At 42.4% G+C, this 21271-nt stretch overlaps 1 protein-coding gene across 10 annotated transcripts in view; it reads left to right on the forward strand.

Moving 5' to 3' along the window:
• The window catches only part of Enox1 (ecto-NOX disulfide-thiol exchanger 1), a 552870-nt gene that overhangs the window by 521206 nt on the left and 10393 nt on the right, over positions 1-21271 (forward strand). For all 10 annotated transcript variants that reach the window (XR_015638038.1, XR_015638039.1, XM_087585810.1 and 7 more), the window contains 2 exon segments: positions 13059-13161; positions 20808-20893. Coding sequence is in view for 8 of the 10 variants with exons in the window: in XM_087585810.1 (XP_087441936.1) it covers positions 13059-13161; positions 20808-20893 (189 nt within the window). In the remaining 2 variants the exon portion in view is untranslated.

Consider the following 21271-nt stretch of genomic DNA (forward strand, 5'->3'; position numbering starts at 1 on the left):
TCTGCCCTCTATTTCTTGATGGTCTTAGCTTCGGAATTTCTAAGCCACAAGAATCCCATACAATCCTTCTCACTCTTTGGGATGGATATATTCTCCCCTTTCCTGGAACCATGAGAAATTCTCATTTCATCACTTGTTCGCATTAGAGTTCTTCTAGCCCATCTGGCAGTTTGCTTTTCTCCCCTTCTTAATAGTATCAGAAATGCAACATACTGTCCAGCATGGTTCATGAAGCTTTGGAACTGCCTTTAGAGATCATGCCCATCTAAGCTCCCTTTCTGCAAAGAGAAAGTTGAGACAAGGAAACCTGGCAGGTCAGTGACAATTGCCCAGTGACTTGATCCTGGCAGAAGATATGAAGGTTGTGTCTCCACTCTTTCCTCCCTCAACCACAGTCCTAATCCTAGGAAGACTGGGTTTAAGGGGTTAGTGGAGGCCGGCATGCACTTGTTAGATTGCTTGTCTAAGTTCCCGAAGATTGGAGGGAAAGGTGAGAAAGTAGCCAACTAGCATCCTCACTGTTGTCCACAGGGTCTCTGACTTGATGAAACGTGATGCTTATGAGTGGGGGCATACAAGTAAACAACACATAGCCATAGGACAAGTAAGTCAGATAAAGGGGGTGAACCTTGTGCAGTTATGCCGGCAGAGTCTGAGGCTCCCATGAATTCCTACCATATGGGTCTCTGTGATTGGCTCATTCATTTTACACAAGGAGTCATTGAAGCTGTCACCCTAGACAGCCATAGAGTCACATAAGAGTGGTCTCTACTTTAGAGCTGTGGGTATGCAGAATGCTACTCAGTACATTGTTTAATGAAATATGTAGCTACTGGAGATGCTTACAGAGTTCTTCAGAAAGAAATTTGCATGTCTTTGCCTTCTTTTCATTTTGTCTTAAATTATAAGGATAAAAGTATAACAAAATTGCCATAGAAATGTTGAAAAATATTCACTATTCAAACACAACACGGTTAACATTTTTGCATATCTATTTTGCAGTAAAGGTCTAACACTGTATTTTTCCACAGATTTAGATTAAATGCCTATTCTGTATTGTGTCAGTTCCATAAATAATAAAAGTGAATAATGATACATTACAATGTACTCAGAGATGTACAGTCCTTAAATTTGGATCTCAGAGCAACCCTGGGGGACAGACATATTGTCCTTGCTTTGCATAAGAGAAAGTTAAGGTTTCAAGCAATGCTCTTCCTGAAGCTATCCAGTGTGTAGATCATGGTGACAGAATTAGAACACAGCTCCACTCAACCAAGTGGGCTCGCTTGCTTAGATAGGGGAACTGCACTAAAGGAGAAATTGGAGAAACAAATTGAGATGGAAACCAATTCTCCACAAATGTTCAAGTGGTCAATTGCCACATCAGTGGCATGAAAATAGTTTCCAGATAATGGGAGTTTGCAAGAAACAAGTTCCTTTGGGAGATGTGGGACTTGTGCTGTGTATAAAAGGGTTTAGTTAGAAGTAGTAGGACAAAGAGAAGAGAACATTCTAAGAACCATAGGAAATAGAAAAATACCAAACTGTTACCAACCTGAAAACTTAACATCCTCTAGCTAGCTTTCATAATGCTGGAATGTTCTGTCAATGGCACTGAGTGGGGAAAGTCATCAACAGTTTACCCAGCTGTGAACTACAATAATGGCCAGCCTGATAAGATATGCCCACTAGTGTAATAGTAGCACAAATGTTATAGGATTGACCAACCACTTTCTGATTGGTTCCATAAGATGAAACCCATGCCCAGCACCACTAACTGGGTCAGGAGCCCTTGGCTGGCTAGATCATAGACCCTAGGGCAGAAACTAGCACTACATAATAAACTCACCCAAAATTCTTATCTTTATACTTATAAATTAATACATCTCTCAACCTTCATCAGAGAAGTTTCTCTTTGCAGTAATGGTGGGACCTAAATTTCACACTCCCTCGCCCACAGAAGAGGAAATGGAAGGTTGTAAGAACCAAAGGGAATAGATACCTTGTTCAAAATAGTAACCCCAGCCCTGACAGAACAGTCACACATGAACTCACGGTGGTTAGCTCTACATGAACAAAGCTTGCACAAGAAGGAGCCAGCCAAAATCACCACATGGATGAGCCAAGGGTTCAGATAGTCCTACCCCTACTGAGAAACTATTGACAACTGGTAGCTGCTGTGGGGAGGGAGAGTCACTTTTCTTCAGGAATTATAGGACTTTTAGAGGAGCATTAAGACAGATTTGAGTTCAGTTTTGTTTTGTTTTTTATTAAGTACATGATGAGATTCATGAATCATAAAGATACCACTTGTACCCAGCACACACATTTTAGACAAGTAGCTTTCTGATATTGAGATTTGGAGATGATCAGCAATCTTCTAAGCTTCAAGATGGTATTACTGAACGAGCCGAGGTGTAAGGTCAAGTCTATCACCTGTTTGTGGCCACCTCTCATTTGAAATTTATTTGGTTGCTTGTTTGTTTGCTTACATGTTTGTTTGTTTTTGAGGCAGGGTCTCGCATGCAGTCCTGTACATCCTAGAGCTTGCTATCTGGACCAGGCTGGTCTCGAACTCACAGAGATCTGCCTGCTTTTGCCCCCTACGTACTAGGATTAAAGGCATGTACCACCATGTCTAGCTCGTTTTGCATTTGAACAAGGCAGTTCAAGCACACAATCCCAGTGGTTAGTGGACAAGGAGGAATGGAGGCTTAAAGAGTTAGGCTTGTTCTTAACTGAGCCCATGAGGTTGAAACAGAAGACCTTTGATGACAGGGAATGGATAAGAAAAGAAATGACCAGTGTCAGAAGAAGAACAAGGCAATAAACCAGCAGAGGAAAAGAAAAAGCCAGTGAAGATGAAGTAAAAAATTAGGACAAAGGCTGGGGCCTTATATGTACTAAAAGTGAAGCAGGAGATGTGGTGTCTAGTATGCCAGGGTAAGAAGATGAGAAAATAACCATCAGAAAGGTTCTCTCTGGAAAAACCTCTGGGGGTCTTTGCATGGGATACCAGTGAGCAAGTTACAAATCTAGGTACTAAGGCAGTCTATACAGTTAGTGGATACCACATACAGGAAGTTGTGCAGGAGACAGAAAATAGAAACAAAGGCACAGAGGCCACTGGACTAATGAAATGAAAGACTCACAGGAAAGAGTCTACGTGCCAGTTACTCCGTCTTCTTTGTCTGGGAGGCATGGAAGGGAATCAGAACAAAGGAAAGTAAAAGCACAGTTCTAGCTCTGAAAACTGTTCAATCCGTTTCTCTGTTGATGGACACCAAGCCCGCTTCTGTAACCTAGCATAGGTCTCAATGAAGGTAAATGAGTGATTCTCTCTGGTTTAGTAACTTAGATTCCTTTGGGTTAATTACCAGGAGTTACAGTACAGGTAGATCACATGGTTGTTCTATTTTTAGTTTTTTTTTTTTTTTGAGGACCCTCAATACTGATTTTTTTATAGTTTCTATATTAATTTATATGCCCACCAGCTCTGTAAGAGCCTTCTTCACCAACTTGGTCCTATGCCCAGTGCAGATGAGACCCTCCTCCTGTCTGTCTGTGGAGGAGAGCCTCCTATGTGCCTTTGGATCAGGATGTAGAACTCTCGACTCCTTCAGCACCATTTCTGCTTACATAGTACCATGCTTCCCACTATGATGATAATGGACTGAACCTCTGAAACTGTAAGCCAGCCCCAATTAAATATTTGCCTTTGTGAGAGTTGCATCAGTCATGATGTCTCTTTGCAACAATGGTAACCCTAAGTAAGACAGTATTCAGTTTTCCCAGCTCTATCTGGAGAAGGGGCTGTCTTTTCTCCAATGTATGCTTTTGACACTTTTGTCAAGAAATAGATGGAAATATCTATGGGAGTTTAGTTCTAGGCCATCAATTCAGTTTTATTGATCTCTGTCTGTTTTAGTGCCAGTAGTATGCTATGGTTCTGCAGTAGAATTTGAAACCAAGTGTAGCCTCTCCCATTGTTCTTTTTGCTCAAAATTGCTTTGAGTATTTGGGATACATTGTGCTTTCATATGAAAGTTGGGATTTCTGTGAATGATGTCATTGAAATTTTAATGGTTGTCTTAGGGTTTTATTGCTGTGAATAAGTGACCATGACCAAGGCAACTCTTATAAAGGCATACATTTAATTGGAGCTGACTTAAAGTTTTTTGGAGGTTTAGTTCATTATCATCATGGCAGGAAGCATGGTGGTGTTCAGGTGGACATGCGCTGGAGAAAGAGCTGAGAGTTCTACATCTTGATCCATAGACAGCAGAAGGGGGGGCTATCTAATGCAGGTATCTAGGCAGAGACTGAATTCCACACTGGGTGGAGCTTAAGCTTAAGAGACCTTAAAGCCCACCCCACAGTGACACACACCCTCCAACAAGTTCACACCTCCTAATCATGCCATTTTCCGTGGGCCAAGCATTCAAGAACATGCGTTTATGGAGGGCAAACCTATTCAAACCACGGCAGTGGTGAATGAATTGAACCTGTCCGTCATCTGCACCATAACATTCACTTTTATAGTGTGAGCATAGGATGTCTTTCTACCTTCTAGTGTCTTCTATAGTTTTTTCCCTTCAGTCTTTTACATTTTTCATTGGATAAGCCTCTTTGGGTTTATTCCTATGTGGTTTTTGAAACAACTGTGAATAGGATTGTTTTTCTATTGTTTTTTCCTCAGAATGTTTGTCATAGCTATACATGATTTTTACATGTTGATTTTGTATTCTGCTTTTATTCAACATGTTTTTCAGATCTAAGCTCTGAGTTTTCCAGTGGAATCTTAGAGCTCTTTTAAGTATCAGATTATAACATCCACAAATAGGGCCACTATGACATCTTCCTTTCCTATTTATTTCCCTTTGATTTATTTCTCTTAGTCCAGTTAAAGCTTCAATATTAAGATCTACCTACTTCTCCAGTTTCACCTACCAACACGACTGTCTCATAGACCTTTTGTAACAGTTGCTTGTTGTATCATGGGTTCAGTGTCCCTTTGTGCCCAGTGTCCCTAAAAGCTTAGGAATTTCCCTGGCATATAGAGTAAGCCTTTTATACATGTATATGGCACAGATAGTATTTTTTGAAGTGGTTGAAAGTGAAAATTGAGTAAGAGTAGAAAGAACACCCTTGTCTGGTTCCCTATTTTAGAACATGTACTCTCTATTTATGTAACATAGGATATATTTGAGTTGGACAGAGCCTACTGTCTGTCCATTCTTTGGGGGCTTGTAATTCTTTGTCTACCATTAGCAGTTTTTTCCCATTAGTCCCCTGCACTCTCCTGTCACCATTCATGGTTATCAACTTCCACCCCCATCTCTAAAATGTCCAGGATTCAGGATATCATTTCGAGAATACCTAGCAGGCACATCATTCTTCATAGTACTTCTATTGAGCAAGGGGGGACAAACAGATAAAGGGTCTTCATTATTTTATGCTTCTAATATTAATCTCCCTCATTTGATAAGACATTTTCCATTGACTAGAGATTTATACTAGTAATAAGGACAATGAAGTTTGTAAGAAAAGATAACCATGTGTAATTTGTGATTCAATGCCCTTGAAAAAATGAGTTCCCCATCAAATTACCCCAAGTAGACAGCACAGACCTCATTGTATCTTTTAGAGCTATTAGGCAACTTCTCTGTTGAAGCTCTTGACAGAAATTATTTACTTCATCTAAAACATAAAGAGATCTTTGTAGCACAATTCAAGTCTGTGTCCCACCCTAAGAGGCTTTGCAGACTTAGAGATTTCAATTTTACATCATCTGATACCCTTGGAATGGTCATCTTTAATGTTCAACATTATGGTTTGTCTGTGTGAGGAATTGTTCCCATAGTGTTTGGGCATGTGTCCACTTGAGATTTATCGAGTGAAGCCTGTCAACCTAGCTTCACCAGACTTTTGACCTCAGAAAGATGCTTAAACTTCCCGCAGTGGAGCTGAAGGGATGATTGCCACGCATTGTAATGTGCTAAGTAACACTGAGAGTGTGTCTTGCAGTGGGGCCTGGGGGTGGTAAACCTTTTTTGTGGAAAATGTGAACTGGCCAGCTCCTTGTCTCAGAGAGTCAAGGGTCTTGCTCTAAACTCCTGAGAAATACCCCATAGAAAGAAGGATGAAGGCTTTGTTTCTCAGATAAAAGCTTGCACGTCCCATTTCCTTTCAACTATTTCAACAAGATGCTTCACAAACCTTGAGTTCCAAATTTCTGAAATTGGACATATCATCTCCCAAAGTTATATATTTCTCTATTTTCCTGTTCGCCAGGCACCTAACTCATTCCCAGAATTTTCTATTTAACTCCACCTCATAAATATTTCTTCTCCTTCACTCTGCACATTATTAACTTAGATTTGACCCTCATTATTAAGAGGCAAAAATGACAACACTATTACCATACACTCCCACTTTATGTCCCCACATCCCCTTTTATTTGCCTCCAACCCAGTGTCCTCGAGTGCAGAGCTGTTCATGTAAAGCCTTCTGCTGGTTAAGGCTTCCAGACAACATCTGAACTCTTCAAGATCTACCTGCTTCTACAGTGCCTTCTACCAACAAGTCTGCTTCGCAGACGCTTTGTAACAACAGCTTATCATACTCCAAGTGCCACCTCTCTGTTACTTTGTGCTGTTTCCCTAAAAGCTCAGAAATCCTTGGTGCAGAGTAGGCATTTTACATATGTCCGTGTCACTGATTATGTTTTTGAAGGCATTGAAAATAGAAAGCTCAACGGCAACAAGGTCTTAGTTGGGGGATTACTAGATCCTTATTGTTTCTGCATGTTAAGTTACTTCTTGGCGGTGGAAGTTTATGGTTTTTTGTTTGTTTTGATGTGATTTTAGAATCTATATGTTTAGAAATTTACGTAAAAGCTCACATGAGACTAAAATATCACCTATGTTTATTTTATATTTTGTAGACTACCACAAACTTGCAGACTGCCTCTAATTGTAATTGTCTTTTTCAATTAAGCAGTAGTATTATAAACACAGATTAATCAGATTATCCTTATTTTTCTCAGGAACCAATAATTTATGAGTCAATAGCACAAAACAACCCCTTTCTGGTAGGCGGGAAAAGGGAGAAGCACAGTACATAAAATAGCTATCTACTATGATTATGCTGTATGTTAGCACTTAAAATATTACTACTAATTTTAAGAATAGCATCAGCAAAATATATGACATGCATGCTCACCTACTGGGAAACGATGTGACCTTGAATTGTACTCGTGGCAGGCTTAAGTGCAGAGGCTCAGAAGGGTAATTTTTGAGTGGTCACAAATCTGTCTACTTCACTAAATGATAGTATAGACCTGAGTACTTAGTTATTAGGTTGGACACACTTTTGACAATAATGGAAAAGGTCATATTCACGTTTAGAGGTTCTAAAGACAATTCTCATATGTGACAAGCACTCCTTGGAGCCATGTAGTCAGTGAGTTCTATCCCTCTTTCCAGCAATGCTTGTCTCCCAACTTCAAGACTTAAAAAACAAACAAAAACAAAAACAAAAATCCAGAAGCACCACAGAAGAATTTGCCAAGCTCCAGCTCTCTGGCAGGCCCAGGTGCTCTGGACGGGGGTGGGTATCATGTGGGGAGTTGAGTCTACCCTATGGCCACTGTCAGTGAAGACAGACCACAATATTCAATAGCAAGGTATGTTTCCATGGGAGGGTGGTCCTGTCTTTCATTTTCACTGGTCCACTCTTATGGCATTATCAGAGCAAGTCACAGCTCTCTCTGGGCTCTAGCCATTGTTATTCTGGAGCGTCTGTTGCGGCCCTATTCAAAATGTTTCTTAATGACTCCAGCACTGGTGATGGGAACAGGTACTGAACAATACCCATGGGTGGCATCGTCTGTGTGCATTTGCCATTCCCTGCCAGCTCCTGACATGCTGGCTTCCTCCATCATCTACTTCCCTTACTCAAACTGAATCCTCCCTGTGTGTTGGCCTCAGGATACCACTCAGTCTTAGCAATTAATGTGGGCCTGTTGGCTGCTAAACTCTTGTGTGTAATTTCATTGGTCTTCAATTATTATTCAGGCTGTAAACAGATCACCCTCTCTCTCAAAGATATTATTTCCACTTAGCTCTGAGGTTCATTGCTGGTATTTTTTGATGATGTAACCATCATCTTGGTTAATGGTCTTCTTTATTCTTCTTAATCCTCTCCTGGGAGACTTCATAGAAACTCAGCCTGCATTCTGCTGACCGTCCTTATTCCCAGGCATGGAAGCCCAGTGCACATCCCTGTTTATCTTTAATGTAAACCACGCAAAAAACTCAGCAGACTCCCTGACCCTATTAACCCAGAAAGATGAAATTTGCATAGTCCTTATCTGCTCTAATTGTGAAAGCTTGATCTGGAAATGCCATACCTTCTTTCTTCTCATAAGGAATTCCTGTCCCTATCCCCATTACTCTGCCAAATGCTCCATTCCCACATAAACTTTAAGATTTGCTATATTTTAAAGTTTGTTGTTTATACATGAAAAATTATTAATATTTTGTATATATTAATGCTGGAAACAAATACAGCAGCAATTATTCCTTAACCACCTAGTTTCCCAAATAACCACCCAGAAACCTTTTAATGTTTCAAAGCTTGGGTCTTAGCTGGGCAGACACTCAGCTAGCTCACCTATGTGAACAGACCACCTAGCCCCTCCAGTCACGTGGCTAGCTAAGTCTTCCAGGCCTGTAGTCATGCCTGGCTCCTCTCATGTGTCCGGGTGTAAGGCCTCTTCCTCTTTCTCCTTCTCAGAGTTCTTTGTCTCTCTCAGGAAGTCCCACCTTCCACTTCCTGCCCAGCTAATTGGCCGTCAGATTTATTATTGACAGGTACATAGAACACCCCCCCCACACACACACACCCAAAAACCCTGCCATCCAAGATTACTACACAAGTAATTAGTTAGGGGAAACCAGAGAATGTATTGCTAGGAGACCAGCCTAACAGCATACTTATGGGAATACCATCCTTCAGACACAAGATACTCCTCTCTATAACACCCCCCCACCTTTTAGTCCAATAAAAGACTTTCTTCTTTCAAATATAAACTGAATGACAACTAAGAAAAACCGTCAAATGTGGCTTACATTTTAGCATTTACCGCATAATATTTGGCAACCTGGAGACGGTATTCTATTGTCTACCCTATCTTGCTGAGTTAGCGTTTTGAATCTAAATCACGTTCTATTCTAACTTGTAGTACCATCCTAAGAAGATTTTTTAACTTTCTAGCATTCAACACCATCGGAGATTTGAGAAGGAATATTATTACCTGAGTGTTCAGGAACTGTGGGGACGCAGTCTCAAAATTTATAGAAGTGACAGAGATAGCTGATTGCTTAGTCAGTCTCAAATATACCCTAAAACACCGGAGCATCGTCTTAGCCCTCTGGCCCAGAATGTCTGGCAGACCTTTTATAAAGCATGATCTATCTTAGGGAATTTTCACCATGGGGCTGAGAGCAACACACAGTCTGTGACTGTTGAATGGAATGTTCTCACATGCCCTTTAGGCCCACTTGTTCTGCAGTTCTGCTCACATCAGGTATTTCTCTGTTCTTTCCCTGTCTGGATGACTGAGAAAACTTGATATTGAAGACCCCCATCTATTATTGTACGTAGGCTGTTCTTAATCCCTCAGGCAGCCCTATGGTGTGCATATCTGTTCAGTCCTTATGTTGTCTGTGGAGTTGTTTTGTTAATGCATGATGACTCTTTTGTCCCTCGCTCTTCTTATTTAAATTCTTCCCTGTGTGGTGTGAGTATCATGGTTTTCATTTGTGAGCAACGTCTTTTTCCAGTCTTTCACATCCACTGTACAGGCAGTGGCGGCATGAGAACCTTTTGGATGTTTTTATTGAGGCAGCATACAGTTAGATCTTGATTTTTGCCTTCACTTTGTTATTGCCATTTGATCTAGTTGGCTAGTCTTCATATTTCAATAGATGAATTTAATCCATTTACCCTCAACGTTATTGATAATTATGAACTCTCTCTCTCTTTTGTTAGTCACTTCCTGCTTGTTGTGTGTATTTTTTGGGTTTCCTGATCATCACTTACCTTTGTGACTCAGTAGCTTTCCAGCAGGCCAATGTTGAGTTCCCTTTCTCTTCTATATACCTATTCTTCAATGGATTTTACATGCCTGTGTGTTTTCATGATGGCAGTAGCGACCATCCTTTTGTCTCTAGTATTCCCATAAGTATCCTGTTAGGCCAGTCTCCTAGTGATAAATTCTGTGGTTTTCTCTAACTGGTTACTGGGTGCTGTAATCTTGGATGGCAGGGGTTTAGGGGGCTTGGGGGTGTCTATTGTTGCTTTTTTCCCTTCTTTTGGGACTTTGGTTATATCATGCATTCTCCTAGGCTGTGAGGTCTCTGCAAAGAAACCTTTTAAAATCGAATGGGAATTCGCTTATATGTGACTTGAAGCTCTTTGCTTGCCGCTTTTGGAATCTTTGTTTGTATTGTACTGTTACCATCTTGTCTATGATGTTTTGGTGAAGTGGGTTTTTTTTTTTGACCTCTTTGTTTTGTTTTCTTTAATCTAGTTGTGTCCATGGAGTTTCATAAAGCTGAATGTCTCTATCTCTTTGAGAATTCAACAGTATTTCTGTCATTATTCCATGAAGCAGATTTCTAATGTTCTTTTCTTTCTGGAATGTTTGCTTTCTTGTTTCTTTAGGTCACCTGTCCTGTACCTTATGAAATTTCCTTAGCATAATTATTTTGTTTTTTTCATAGATTTCCTTCAAATTTGGATCTATTTCTGGAGATAGATATTTCCTGAGTTCTTTGGAGGCTGTGCTTCTGTTTCTGATTCTTATATCCCTATACTGATGCCTGTGCATCTTGTGAAAGAGTTGCTTGTTCTAATTTTATGAAGTAGTTTGTGTAGAAAAGTATTTTAATTTATATTAGATGTACAGTGCTGGTTAGGTAGGTCTCTTGGCTTTATTATGGGTGTTCTCCAAAGTGTGTGTGTGTGTGTGTGTGTGTGTGTGTGTGTGTGTGTGTGTGTGTGTGTGATTTGTTTGGCTATGGTAATATCAGCAATGTCTATTGGATATCGGTGGTCTAGATAAAAGTGATTCATGAAAATGGTTTTATGGCTTTGCAGTTCATTTAGGTTTCTAAAGGTGTGTATCCTTGGGTATCACAGTGTAGGACTCGTACAGCACTGGAACCTGTGATGGCAGCTACCACAGTCTTAGTGATACAAGATGTAGATTGCACTATCCTAGAATAAGTACAAGTGACACCAAGGTTGTAAGAAAAATAGTCCCAGAGCCATAGAACATGAAGCATCTTTCCCTAGGGCCCTTAGCATGAATATAGGATATGCCTGGGCCTATAGAAATGACTCTCAGTTTCTGAGTCCCTAGATGGGAAAAGACCTTCTGCATTTCCCATAGGATGAGCACAGTAATACTGAGGTACATGGCACTGGTCACCACAGTCTCAGGGTGTAATTGTCAGCTTTTCTTGAGCTTGCAGTACAGTAGCTGCTCCTCAGAGGCTGTGGAATATGGATGGCCTTCTGCAGGTACAAGGGACAAGTACACATGTTACCGGGGCCCATAATACCATGTCCTCAATACCTATGGCCCTCAGACCATGGCCTGTGGAAAATACCTTTCCTACATTCCCTGGGGTATATTCAGATGGCATTTATGTGCATGGTGCTGTCGTCCATGTTCCTGGTGGTTGTAATGTGGAGATCATCCCTAGACCTGTGGGTACTGATAGAGCATTTGCATCTGTGGTTCTCTGGCTATAGAGCATGGATGAAGAGACAAGTGTGGTTGATACAGGGACTGTCCACACTATCAACTGCAGTCTCAAGGAGGAGACCTCCCTAGTTTCCTAGGCTCTGGTAGGCTGCTTGTCCCTGCTGTAAGATTCCCCAGGGACTATAGTGCCCTGTGAAGATGCACAGGTTTCAGGCTTGTAAGGTAAGATGGCAGCCAGCACTAACTGCTTTAACTGCTTGGACTCTGGTGCTTTTTGGCTTATCTTTCCCTTACAGTTCAGAGCATCCCCATGTCCCTCACAGCCAGAGACCTAGGGTTAAAACTGTGATTTGCTCCATTCTCGCGGGAGCCATTCTGACACTGCATTTATTTAGAGGTCCAGTAATCTTTCTGCTGATCTGCAGTGTTCTCCTGCAACCACTCGCCTCGAGCTACAGTTGTCTCTTTGTTGCCCTGGTTCTTACCCACGGCAAGGTTGAGTACAAGGTGTATTTATTTGGATCTCCCTCCAAGGGAAATTCAGTCAGGAATTTCCCTCCAACAAGACCCAACTTCCCTGGTGATTTACACATGTATGCAAGCTATTAAGTTTCTATCATATCACATTCTCTTTCAAGTTATAAGTTAATAATGGGAGGATATGGATTAGATCTTTATCTCCATCTTTAACTTTTAAAAATAAAAATAATAAAAAATAAAATAAAAATAATTCCAAACAGCCCAGCTTAGCATGTCATGGCATGGACAGCTCTTGTTCAATTTCTTATTGTTTAGTTTAAAAAAACCAAACAAAACAGAAACCTCGCAGGTTTGCCTTTCCTTCCCTACTTTCTTGTTCATAATCCACTCCTTCTCACATACTCCACCTGCAGTTCTACCCCAGCTTCTCAGCCCATCCCAAAGTCTAGGTTAATTCAGCTATTACATAATCAGTGTTTTGTAAACTTCCCCCAAAATTCCATGTTTAGAACAAAACATCATGGCTACAGTCAAATACAGACATTGTGAATAGAATTGTTTGGTTTGGTTTATTTAATAAGATAATTTTGTCAAATTTGCTACTCTTAAATAGTATCTTGGTTGCGTGGAAGCAACATTGGGAGCTATTATTATACAAATAACTTTAAGATTTTATGTGCACTTCTAAGGGGAAGCAATGGCCTGCTTTATAGAGTTTAAGAAGAGGGTGGGGTCTGTTCATTAGAATGCATGGGGTCTACCTAAACATCTACATGGCCTTTGCGTTTTAACTTTATAGGAAATCAATGTGTTGACGGTTGCGTTGGTTAACCAAGACCGAGAAAACAACACCGAAAAAAGAAGCCAAGGCTTAAAATCTGAGAAGGAGGCCCTGCTAATAGGTAAGAGAAATCTCTTATCATCTATTTACAGAAATCATCGCCAGAGAATCAACTTGGGCAATAGTTTAGTAATGACAATAATCTAAATAGCCAAGCCTCCCAATCGGAGGTCAGACTTAGGTCATCGAGATTATTCAACGCACATCTCAAATGAATGTCATACAGACTGGCAGGAGGGTCCCTCTTGCCTGGAACTGGAAATATTAGGTAGTTGTCAGACAGAATCGGGTTCAAGAAAATAGGTTAATTCGCATCTCATGTGTCAAAAATCTGAATTTTGAAATTTAAAAAGAGGTCCTGTTGGTTCTTCTTCAAAAGTTCAAAAGCTAAGCCAGGCATTTAGGCCACTTTGAACCTGGCTGGAGGTGAGTCTCTAAGCCCTATAAGCAGAGGCTCCATTCCAAGGTCAGCCCCAAGGCCAGACCTGCAGTGCTGATTGTTAATCACGGTATCCAGAGCAATGCCATTAGGATAATTGGAAATGTCTAAGCCAGATTCCCATAGCATGTAGATCCACTTAGTGGAGATGAACAAGAGGTGCTGGTCCCTAAGGAAGAGAAAGAGAAAATAAGTTACTGTGCAGCTATAACATCCACTTCCCCAAAAGACAGCCAGTGAACCTGGCTGCACCTTGGTAGGGACCCCAGCCTGGGGTCCCCTGGCTCCCCTGCAAGGTGGTTAATGGTGAGGATCCAGACCACAGTTCACGTGAGGCAGACTGTTCCCCTCGCCAGGTCATTATCAGGCAGAAGCAACATCTCCTAAATACTGAATCAGTTCTTACCTTTAAATGACAGGTTCACTGGGGCCTGCAGAAGCTGGCATCGGAGAAATTAAATTCAAAAGATAGTCCAAACTTCATCCATCACATATAGATTTTTCAACTACGGGGTTATTGAATGTGACATCAGCTTAGAGATACTCCAAGGAAAACCAATTATTTTTTCTCTCTCTGATGATATACAGCTGTAATAATATGCCATGCACACGTCTCAGAAGCCATGCTGATGTGTATCGGTTCCAGGAACCCAAAACAAGCCCATACGTAGCTGCTAACTGGCCTTCTCTCCTCTCAGAAAATACCTGCAACTCTGGAAACTCTTATGCTTTGGTTATATAACAAAATTCATAATGAGCCGTAGAAAACTTTCTAGAAGTGTGAATAATACTGACTACTTGCAAACTTTTAAAATTTAGACCAGGCCCCTACGTTATTTTCCTTTTTGCTGGAGATTGCCTCCTATTTAATTTTACATTCTCCTTGGAGAATACATCTCATTTATGATACTTTTTAAATAGTTCTGTGTATATATAGTATAAAACATGTGTGTAAATAAATGTGCTTTTATATGTATAAACATTTTAGTCAATTTCCACGAAATTTTAAGTATATGCTTAATTATTGTAAATTCCTAATTATTTATTTATATGCATACATATGTATGTATGTATGTATGTATGTATGTATGTATGTATGTATGTGAACATGTGTGCAAGTGCCCACAGAGCCCTAAGGAGTCAGATGCCTCTGAAGCTGGAGTTAGAGACAGTCGTGAGCTTTTTGACACAGAGGCTGGAAATCAAACTTAAATCCTCTATAATAAACAATTTCCTGCTGAGCTCTCTCTCCAGTCCCTAATTATTATCCATTAATGAGAAGAGATGAGGGGGGTGTTGTTTATAACTCTCTACCTCTAATGCCTTTAGAATCAGAAAAAAATAAATTAGCTATTTCAGTGTAGTAGAAAGACAACTATGAGGACATCAAAATCTTCGATAAAAGTAAGCACAGCTGACTGAATGTTCACCTCACAGTTCACCTTCGGAGCCAGCCTACCTGCAAACAGTCTGTTGGAGTAAAAGAAAACAAAGAATACACTCATCTCGAGTCGGTCCACGAGAACCTTGTACTACAGAGGAGGCTGGAGACTTTAGGGTTCCATCAACATAAACCAAGGAACAATCTTTCCTTTCAGTTCTCTTGTATTTTTACCTTCCTCTAGTAATGGCTTAACAAAGATAGGACTTTCCCTCACAAACCCACTCTCTAAATATTCATATTTATATTCTTCTGAAAGAGATCCTTTTGACTCTCCAAAAGATTCTGTGATGGAGAAGTCTCTCCAAGCTGGGCTGCGGGTCCGTGGAAGGCCACCATTACCTCTGTTATTAAGTAAGGACATACTATCCTAGCCACCATTCATATTGTCATAAAGTCACCTGATAAAAGCCTGAGAAAGGGCTTGATTGGTTCACAGTTTTGAGGTTACAATCCACCGTGGAGGAGGAGCCACAGCAGCAGGACCATGAAGCAGAGAGGGGGAAGGGGAGGAGAGGGAGAGGGAGAGGGGGGAGGAGGGGGAGGGGGGAAATACTCAGCTCACTTTCTCCTTTTTAACTCTGAAATATTTTTATAGACTTAGAGAATTTCATACAATGTCTCTTAATCATATTCACCGCCCATTCTAACCCCCAACTCCTTCCAGATCCTCCCCATTGTATGGGTGAAGAGTCTATCTTATAGCAGCCGTCTTGTCTTGGTTCTCTGGCTCTTGCAATATTTCCACCACCACCCCTCCTGTGATTTTCCCAGAGCCTTAAGTGTAGGGGGTTGTTGTTTATGTGTTAATTGGGATAGTTATCCCACAGTCAGTTGACTTCTTCATTTTGACCAGGTATGACTGTCTCCAATGAGTTTAGTCTACTGCAAAAAAAGAAGCCTCTTTGATGAGGGGTGACAGCTGCATTCAGCTGTGGTATAAGGATAAGAGCATTTACAATGCAGTCAGAAACTGTACTGGTTCAAGAAAGTGGCAAGCAGTGGGTTCTCCTCTCCTCACCTGCCACAAGTACTCGGCTAATAGAGAGCCAAGCATGGACTCCTTCCGTTGAGTGGGTGTTAAGTCCTAGTAAGTCATTATTGCTTACCCCTAGGAGACAGTGCTACTGTTGCCTCTCTCAGAGTATCTTACTGTGCTGGCCATTGTGGTATGCTGGCATCACAGCTGGATAGAACTATTGCTTGCATTTCTCCTTGGATGTTTGCATGGCTTCTTATCCTATAAGAATTGATCATCAGGGAGGAGGCTTCGAGGGCCCATCGAGATTGATTTCTCCAAATCTCGTGTATCGAGTGTGCTGTGTCTTCAGCAGCAGGGTCTTGTTTTCCTAACCACACCAAGAGCAACTGCAATTGCTGTGAGAGTCTCTTGAATTCCCATGACCATTAAGTCAACAGGAATTTTCCCTACCTGGCATCAGGGCTTTTGTTAGTCAATGAGGTAAGGATATTGTCACCCCAATTGTCATAGCTTCAATGAAATGTGTGTGTGTGTGTGTGTGTGTGTGTGTGTGTGTGTGTGTGAGAGAGAGAGAGAGAGAGAGAGAGATATTAAGCAACCATAAAATAAATAATCCCCTATAGATTTTTTTTCAAATATCCTGTGTTGTTATTCCTCTTCCTCCCCTCTTCCCATGTGTTGCCTTCCCTCCCCCCTCACCAGGTAAGTCTTTCCTATCAGGTTTCCCCATTTCCCCTTCATAGTAACTGTGTCTACCCTCTCTAGTGCTCCCCACCCCACCCAAATCCTACCACCATGGTCCCACTTTAGTTTCCTGGTATCTGCGGTTACTCAGGTTATATTATTTGTTGGCAAATATCTGGGACTATGTGAGAGTATATTCAGGTACCCCAGCATCCGCTCAGGACACATTAGTTTTATATGAGGAATGACACAAATTTCAGTTGCCTGGAAGACAAAGGGAGTGAGAAACAAACTCTGAATGCATTCGACTGACTGTGGAAATGGGGTTAGAGCTTACAAAGCAAGGGAGCTATCTGTGGTCCTTTGGAAGGTTCATCAGCCACACCAGGTTCTGCTCATTCTCAGGACCAAGTTATAAAATCAGAGTCTTTGTTTCATTTATTTACCTCATTGTGACACATTAACAAAAACCAATCAGGAGTCCTCATCATTGTGAATCCCACCCAGATGCGGTCAAACCCCTTCTCAGTTTGAGCTGGGTGCTAAGTAACTCCTCCAGCCTCTCTGGTTCTGAGAACCATGAGGTTCGTAACGGTCAGGCAGACGTGTCTTCCTACCATCCTGACTCCTCTTCGGGCCAGGAGCTACACATACTTTGGTCAATGGGCACCACCTCACACCTCTGTTCCCATTGCTGCGCCCCCAGCTTTGGCGTGTCCCCTGTGTTAGAACTAGAATTCTCCACATAATACCTGGGTCCTAGGGGAAAATATAGTTGAACATAAAGACACTGCATTTACAGTTGGATGGTAGCTTTTCTGTGTCCCGTTGAACAGAAGTGAGGCTGTGACCCTCCCATCCAAGCATAGTCTCTCCAGAGCACTGTGGCCCCCACAGCCTCTGTCCCTGTCTGCCCAGCTCTCCAGCCCCTTCTGAAACTGTTCACTTCCCCAGTGTCTTAATTTATCTTAAGCTAAGCTGCACTTGACACTGCTGGACTCAGATGGTAATCTAGAAACTCTTCTCCTGGGCACCAGAAGGCCTTTCTTTCTCTTCTGTCATTTCCTCTTATAGTCCTTCCTTCACTGAGGTCTCCTTAGCTTGGTCTCTAAATCTCAGAATCCTAAGTTCTGTCTCAAGCTCCAGTGTTGTTTCCGGAAACATTTAGAACTTATTCCAGGGCCCCTACTGGCAGATAAGGCTCTGCCTCCCGCACATACCTCTAGACGTGAGCCATTCATTGTCCTCTTCAGATAGCCCTGTCTTTCCTGATTGTTCCTAACACACTGCCCTTGCACCCCATGGAGTGCACAGGGGTACTGCAGACTTAGTAATGTAGTCTCCTACTTGGAAGCCTGTCTCAGAGTCTCACCATCTCAGAGACGCCTGCGTTTGACCCCTCAGTATAAAATATTTCCCCACCAACCTCCAGGGCGCCCTGTGCTCTTCTGCTGGTTTCCCCTCTTATGCTTATCACCATCTGAAAATATTTCCTTCAGTCTCAGTCTTCTCGTTTACCATCTATGTTGTTCATCTAGGCTGAAAATCCACAGAAATGGCCCCTTTCCTGGTTTTCGTTATGCCATACTCTGCGCCTGGGCATCCTGTTGCCACTGGGTGCTTTAAAGTAAAAACTTAACAGAACCGAGCAATGGCCAGGGGAAGCTACCACTATTTGGTTAATTCAAACACTACCAATTTGGTCTTAGTGAGGAGGTTTAAAACATGGGTAAAATCGATGCCCTGATGGAATGTTTTTATGTGGCCTGCCACAATGGGCCTCCCAAACAAGAGCTGTTGTTCCTCACACAGAGCTGGTTTGCATTTTCTCAAGTAGCTTTTAGGGCTCTGAGACTCCTAAAAAGCCCAGTAGGACAGCGTCTGCTCCTTTTATCCCACTTAGACTGTTGGCTTACAAATGCATTCAGCACTATTGGGACCACGTTCTGAAGTAGGGAGGCTGCTGCTGCTCCACGGGCAGAGCACAGGGCCCTTCCACTTGCAGCCCACCTGGTCAGCATCAGCTCAGCCTCTGTTCCAAGCTTCAAAGCTGCCCCCAGAGTGCCAGCAATGAGTCTCCATTTGGGGACACGTTGCCATTACTCATTAACTTCAGAGTTAACTGTATCCGCCCCTCCCTTTTTTCTCCACTAAGAAATTTCTTCTTTATTTTGCTTTAGTCTTGGGAATTTCAAATACAACTCCCCCTACATATTCTCAACGCATCCTCTTAGTTTCATGTTTTGGGTTTTGCTTTGCATGCACACATGTAAGTGCCTTTCTAAGTTGATCCAGTTTATGCTGGATATGTATGTGGGGGGTGGGCCATCCACCCGAGCATGGGATCAGGATCCTCTCCTCCTCTGCGCCTATCCACTGCTCATAGCTCCTCAGTAAGGGGTGGGTCCTGGCAATCATCCACCCCATCTTTGCCAGGATTTGGGCTGGCATCGAAATACCTATGCCCATAGACCTGGGCTACCCTCAGGCTTGCTCAGAGAGTTTCCCTTTGCAGTGATCAGCAGTCAGTGGAGAAATGCGTAACTGGTCAGAGCTTTGAGAGTGAGAGATGGAGTTCTCGGCCTAAATGGGACATCTATATCAAACCTTCTCCCAAGGTTCAGGGACACTATAGAAGGCAAGGAGTGTGTGGAGAGAATGTTAAGAGCCAGGGGATAGGGAGGAATATTATGAAATGCTGTCTTCTAGCTAGGGCCCTGGCTGTCATGCAAGAATTCACAGCAGCTTTGGTTACCTGCATAACTGCCCCTCTTCTAATCCTGGGAACAACCTGGTTCTTCTCAAGAAGCCATAGAGACATAATGTACAAAGCTGAGTCTGATTTTTAAATGAGAAAAAAAATGAGCATACAGACAGAGAAACTGCATTTTCTCAAGTGGTCACTTAAAGATGTTAAAATTACCATCATCACCTATGGATGGTCCCTATTATACCACACAACTTAGATCAGAAAAAGATCCGCAGACTCGGGATAAAAGGCGAGCTCTCTATGTCGCAGAGCAGACAGTCTCAGAATACAGATAGTTCAGCTTGACGGAGCTGTAACTGTTCCTACCGCCCTCACGCCAACCTCCAAAGACAGTCAGCAAGAGAACTCGTCTATATAGAGAGCCCTCATTCTCTATGAGGGTCCTAAGATCAGCGGGGCACTTGTCTTTGAAACCTGGCTGGCACTCATGGGTGAGCAACCCACACATCACAGAGGAAGAGAGGGACAAACACCATCCCTAGTCAGTTCAAGGCCCCTGCAAATGTCGGATGGCCCACTGCTTTGCCGGTGCTTGTCCTGACTGCATTTTAGGCAGGTGACCTTTGACTCACCAGCATCAGTTCTCACAGTACACAGTGTGGGAGATGCACTACACCTCACACCTGATTAAAGACTTTAGCCTCCATCTAAGCTTGACCTTTTGACCAAAAGCAGCACACGGTCTGTGCAACTGACTCCCTCACAATTTTGCTTTTGGACCCGGGAGCAGGGAGGATGGGAAGGAAGATCATGCTTTTCAGTTCGGTCCTGACACCAATAATCCAGCCATTTGTCAGTACAACCAAGACGGGAAGGATTTCTGCAGAGCGCCAGTCCCTAGACCTCTACAAATGATGACCGCGTGTGAGTTAGAACAGAGATGAGGAGAGCGCCCGTGTCCGGATGTGGATTACACACGTTTCATAACCAGAGACTGTAATTATCAAGGACACTCAAGGCAACGTGATCTCCGACACAGCTGTCTAAGCTATTTTCAGGCCACAACTCCATTGAGAGAAAATAGATCATTTTAACCTTCCGAAAACTACAATTTCAGATCGGCAAATCGAGCAGAAACTTGGTAGTTGAGCTGCTTCCGGCTTCCACGGGGTCTTTGTCCATCTCCCCAGAGTCTAGCCATGCGAACCGCCAGACATCCCCATTCCATGAGAGAGCGCATCACTGTCTTCTGCCCTGGTATCACTGTTACTGTCTGCAGCGTGTACTGTTAGTGGATGCTGGTTGAGAGGTGTTGGAAACCTGGAAACGGTCAGGCCACGTGACTCAGCCTCATGAAAGTCGGTGAGGTTAGGTAGCATTGGTTAACTGAGACTGCTCCCGCTCTCCTCCAAAGAATTTAGTGTTTAACTTTTTGTTTTGTTTTAATGCAGGCATCATATCGACGTTTCTTCATGTTCACCCCTTTGGAGCTAATATAGAGTATCTGTGGTCATACATGCAGCAGCTGGACTCCAAGGTAAGTTGTTTTTTTAAATCGAACTTTTCACTGTTAGGATTCAGCTCGCCGCTTGCTGGCTGCAGGTGGACACTGTGTGAGCTGCATTAGGAGAGAGCCCCATGGCAGCCACTCTCGAAGGACCTGGGGACAGTTGTCATCCCTTTGCTTTTCTTTATAGGAAAAAAAAATCAGTTATTTAAAGTGACAGTGACTTGTCACGGTCTACGGATGTCAGAGCGCTTTGAAAAGCTTGTGAAAGATTTGAAATTACAGACAAGCCTGAAAGTTTCAGAGACGAGGAGGAAGACGTTGTGAGGGCGGCAATAAGGGTAGTGTGGAGGGTCACATTCACACTAGATTCCATGCTGGAGATGTCACATGGAGGAACCATCAATA

The sequence above is a fragment of the Rattus norvegicus genome, chromosome 15, assembly GCF_021556685.1.
Source record: "Rattus norvegicus strain SHRSP/BbbUtx chromosome 15, alternate assembly SHRSP_T2T, whole genome shotgun sequence".
NCBI classification, from domain to species: Eukaryota; Metazoa; Chordata; class Mammalia; order Rodentia; family Muridae; genus Rattus; species Rattus norvegicus.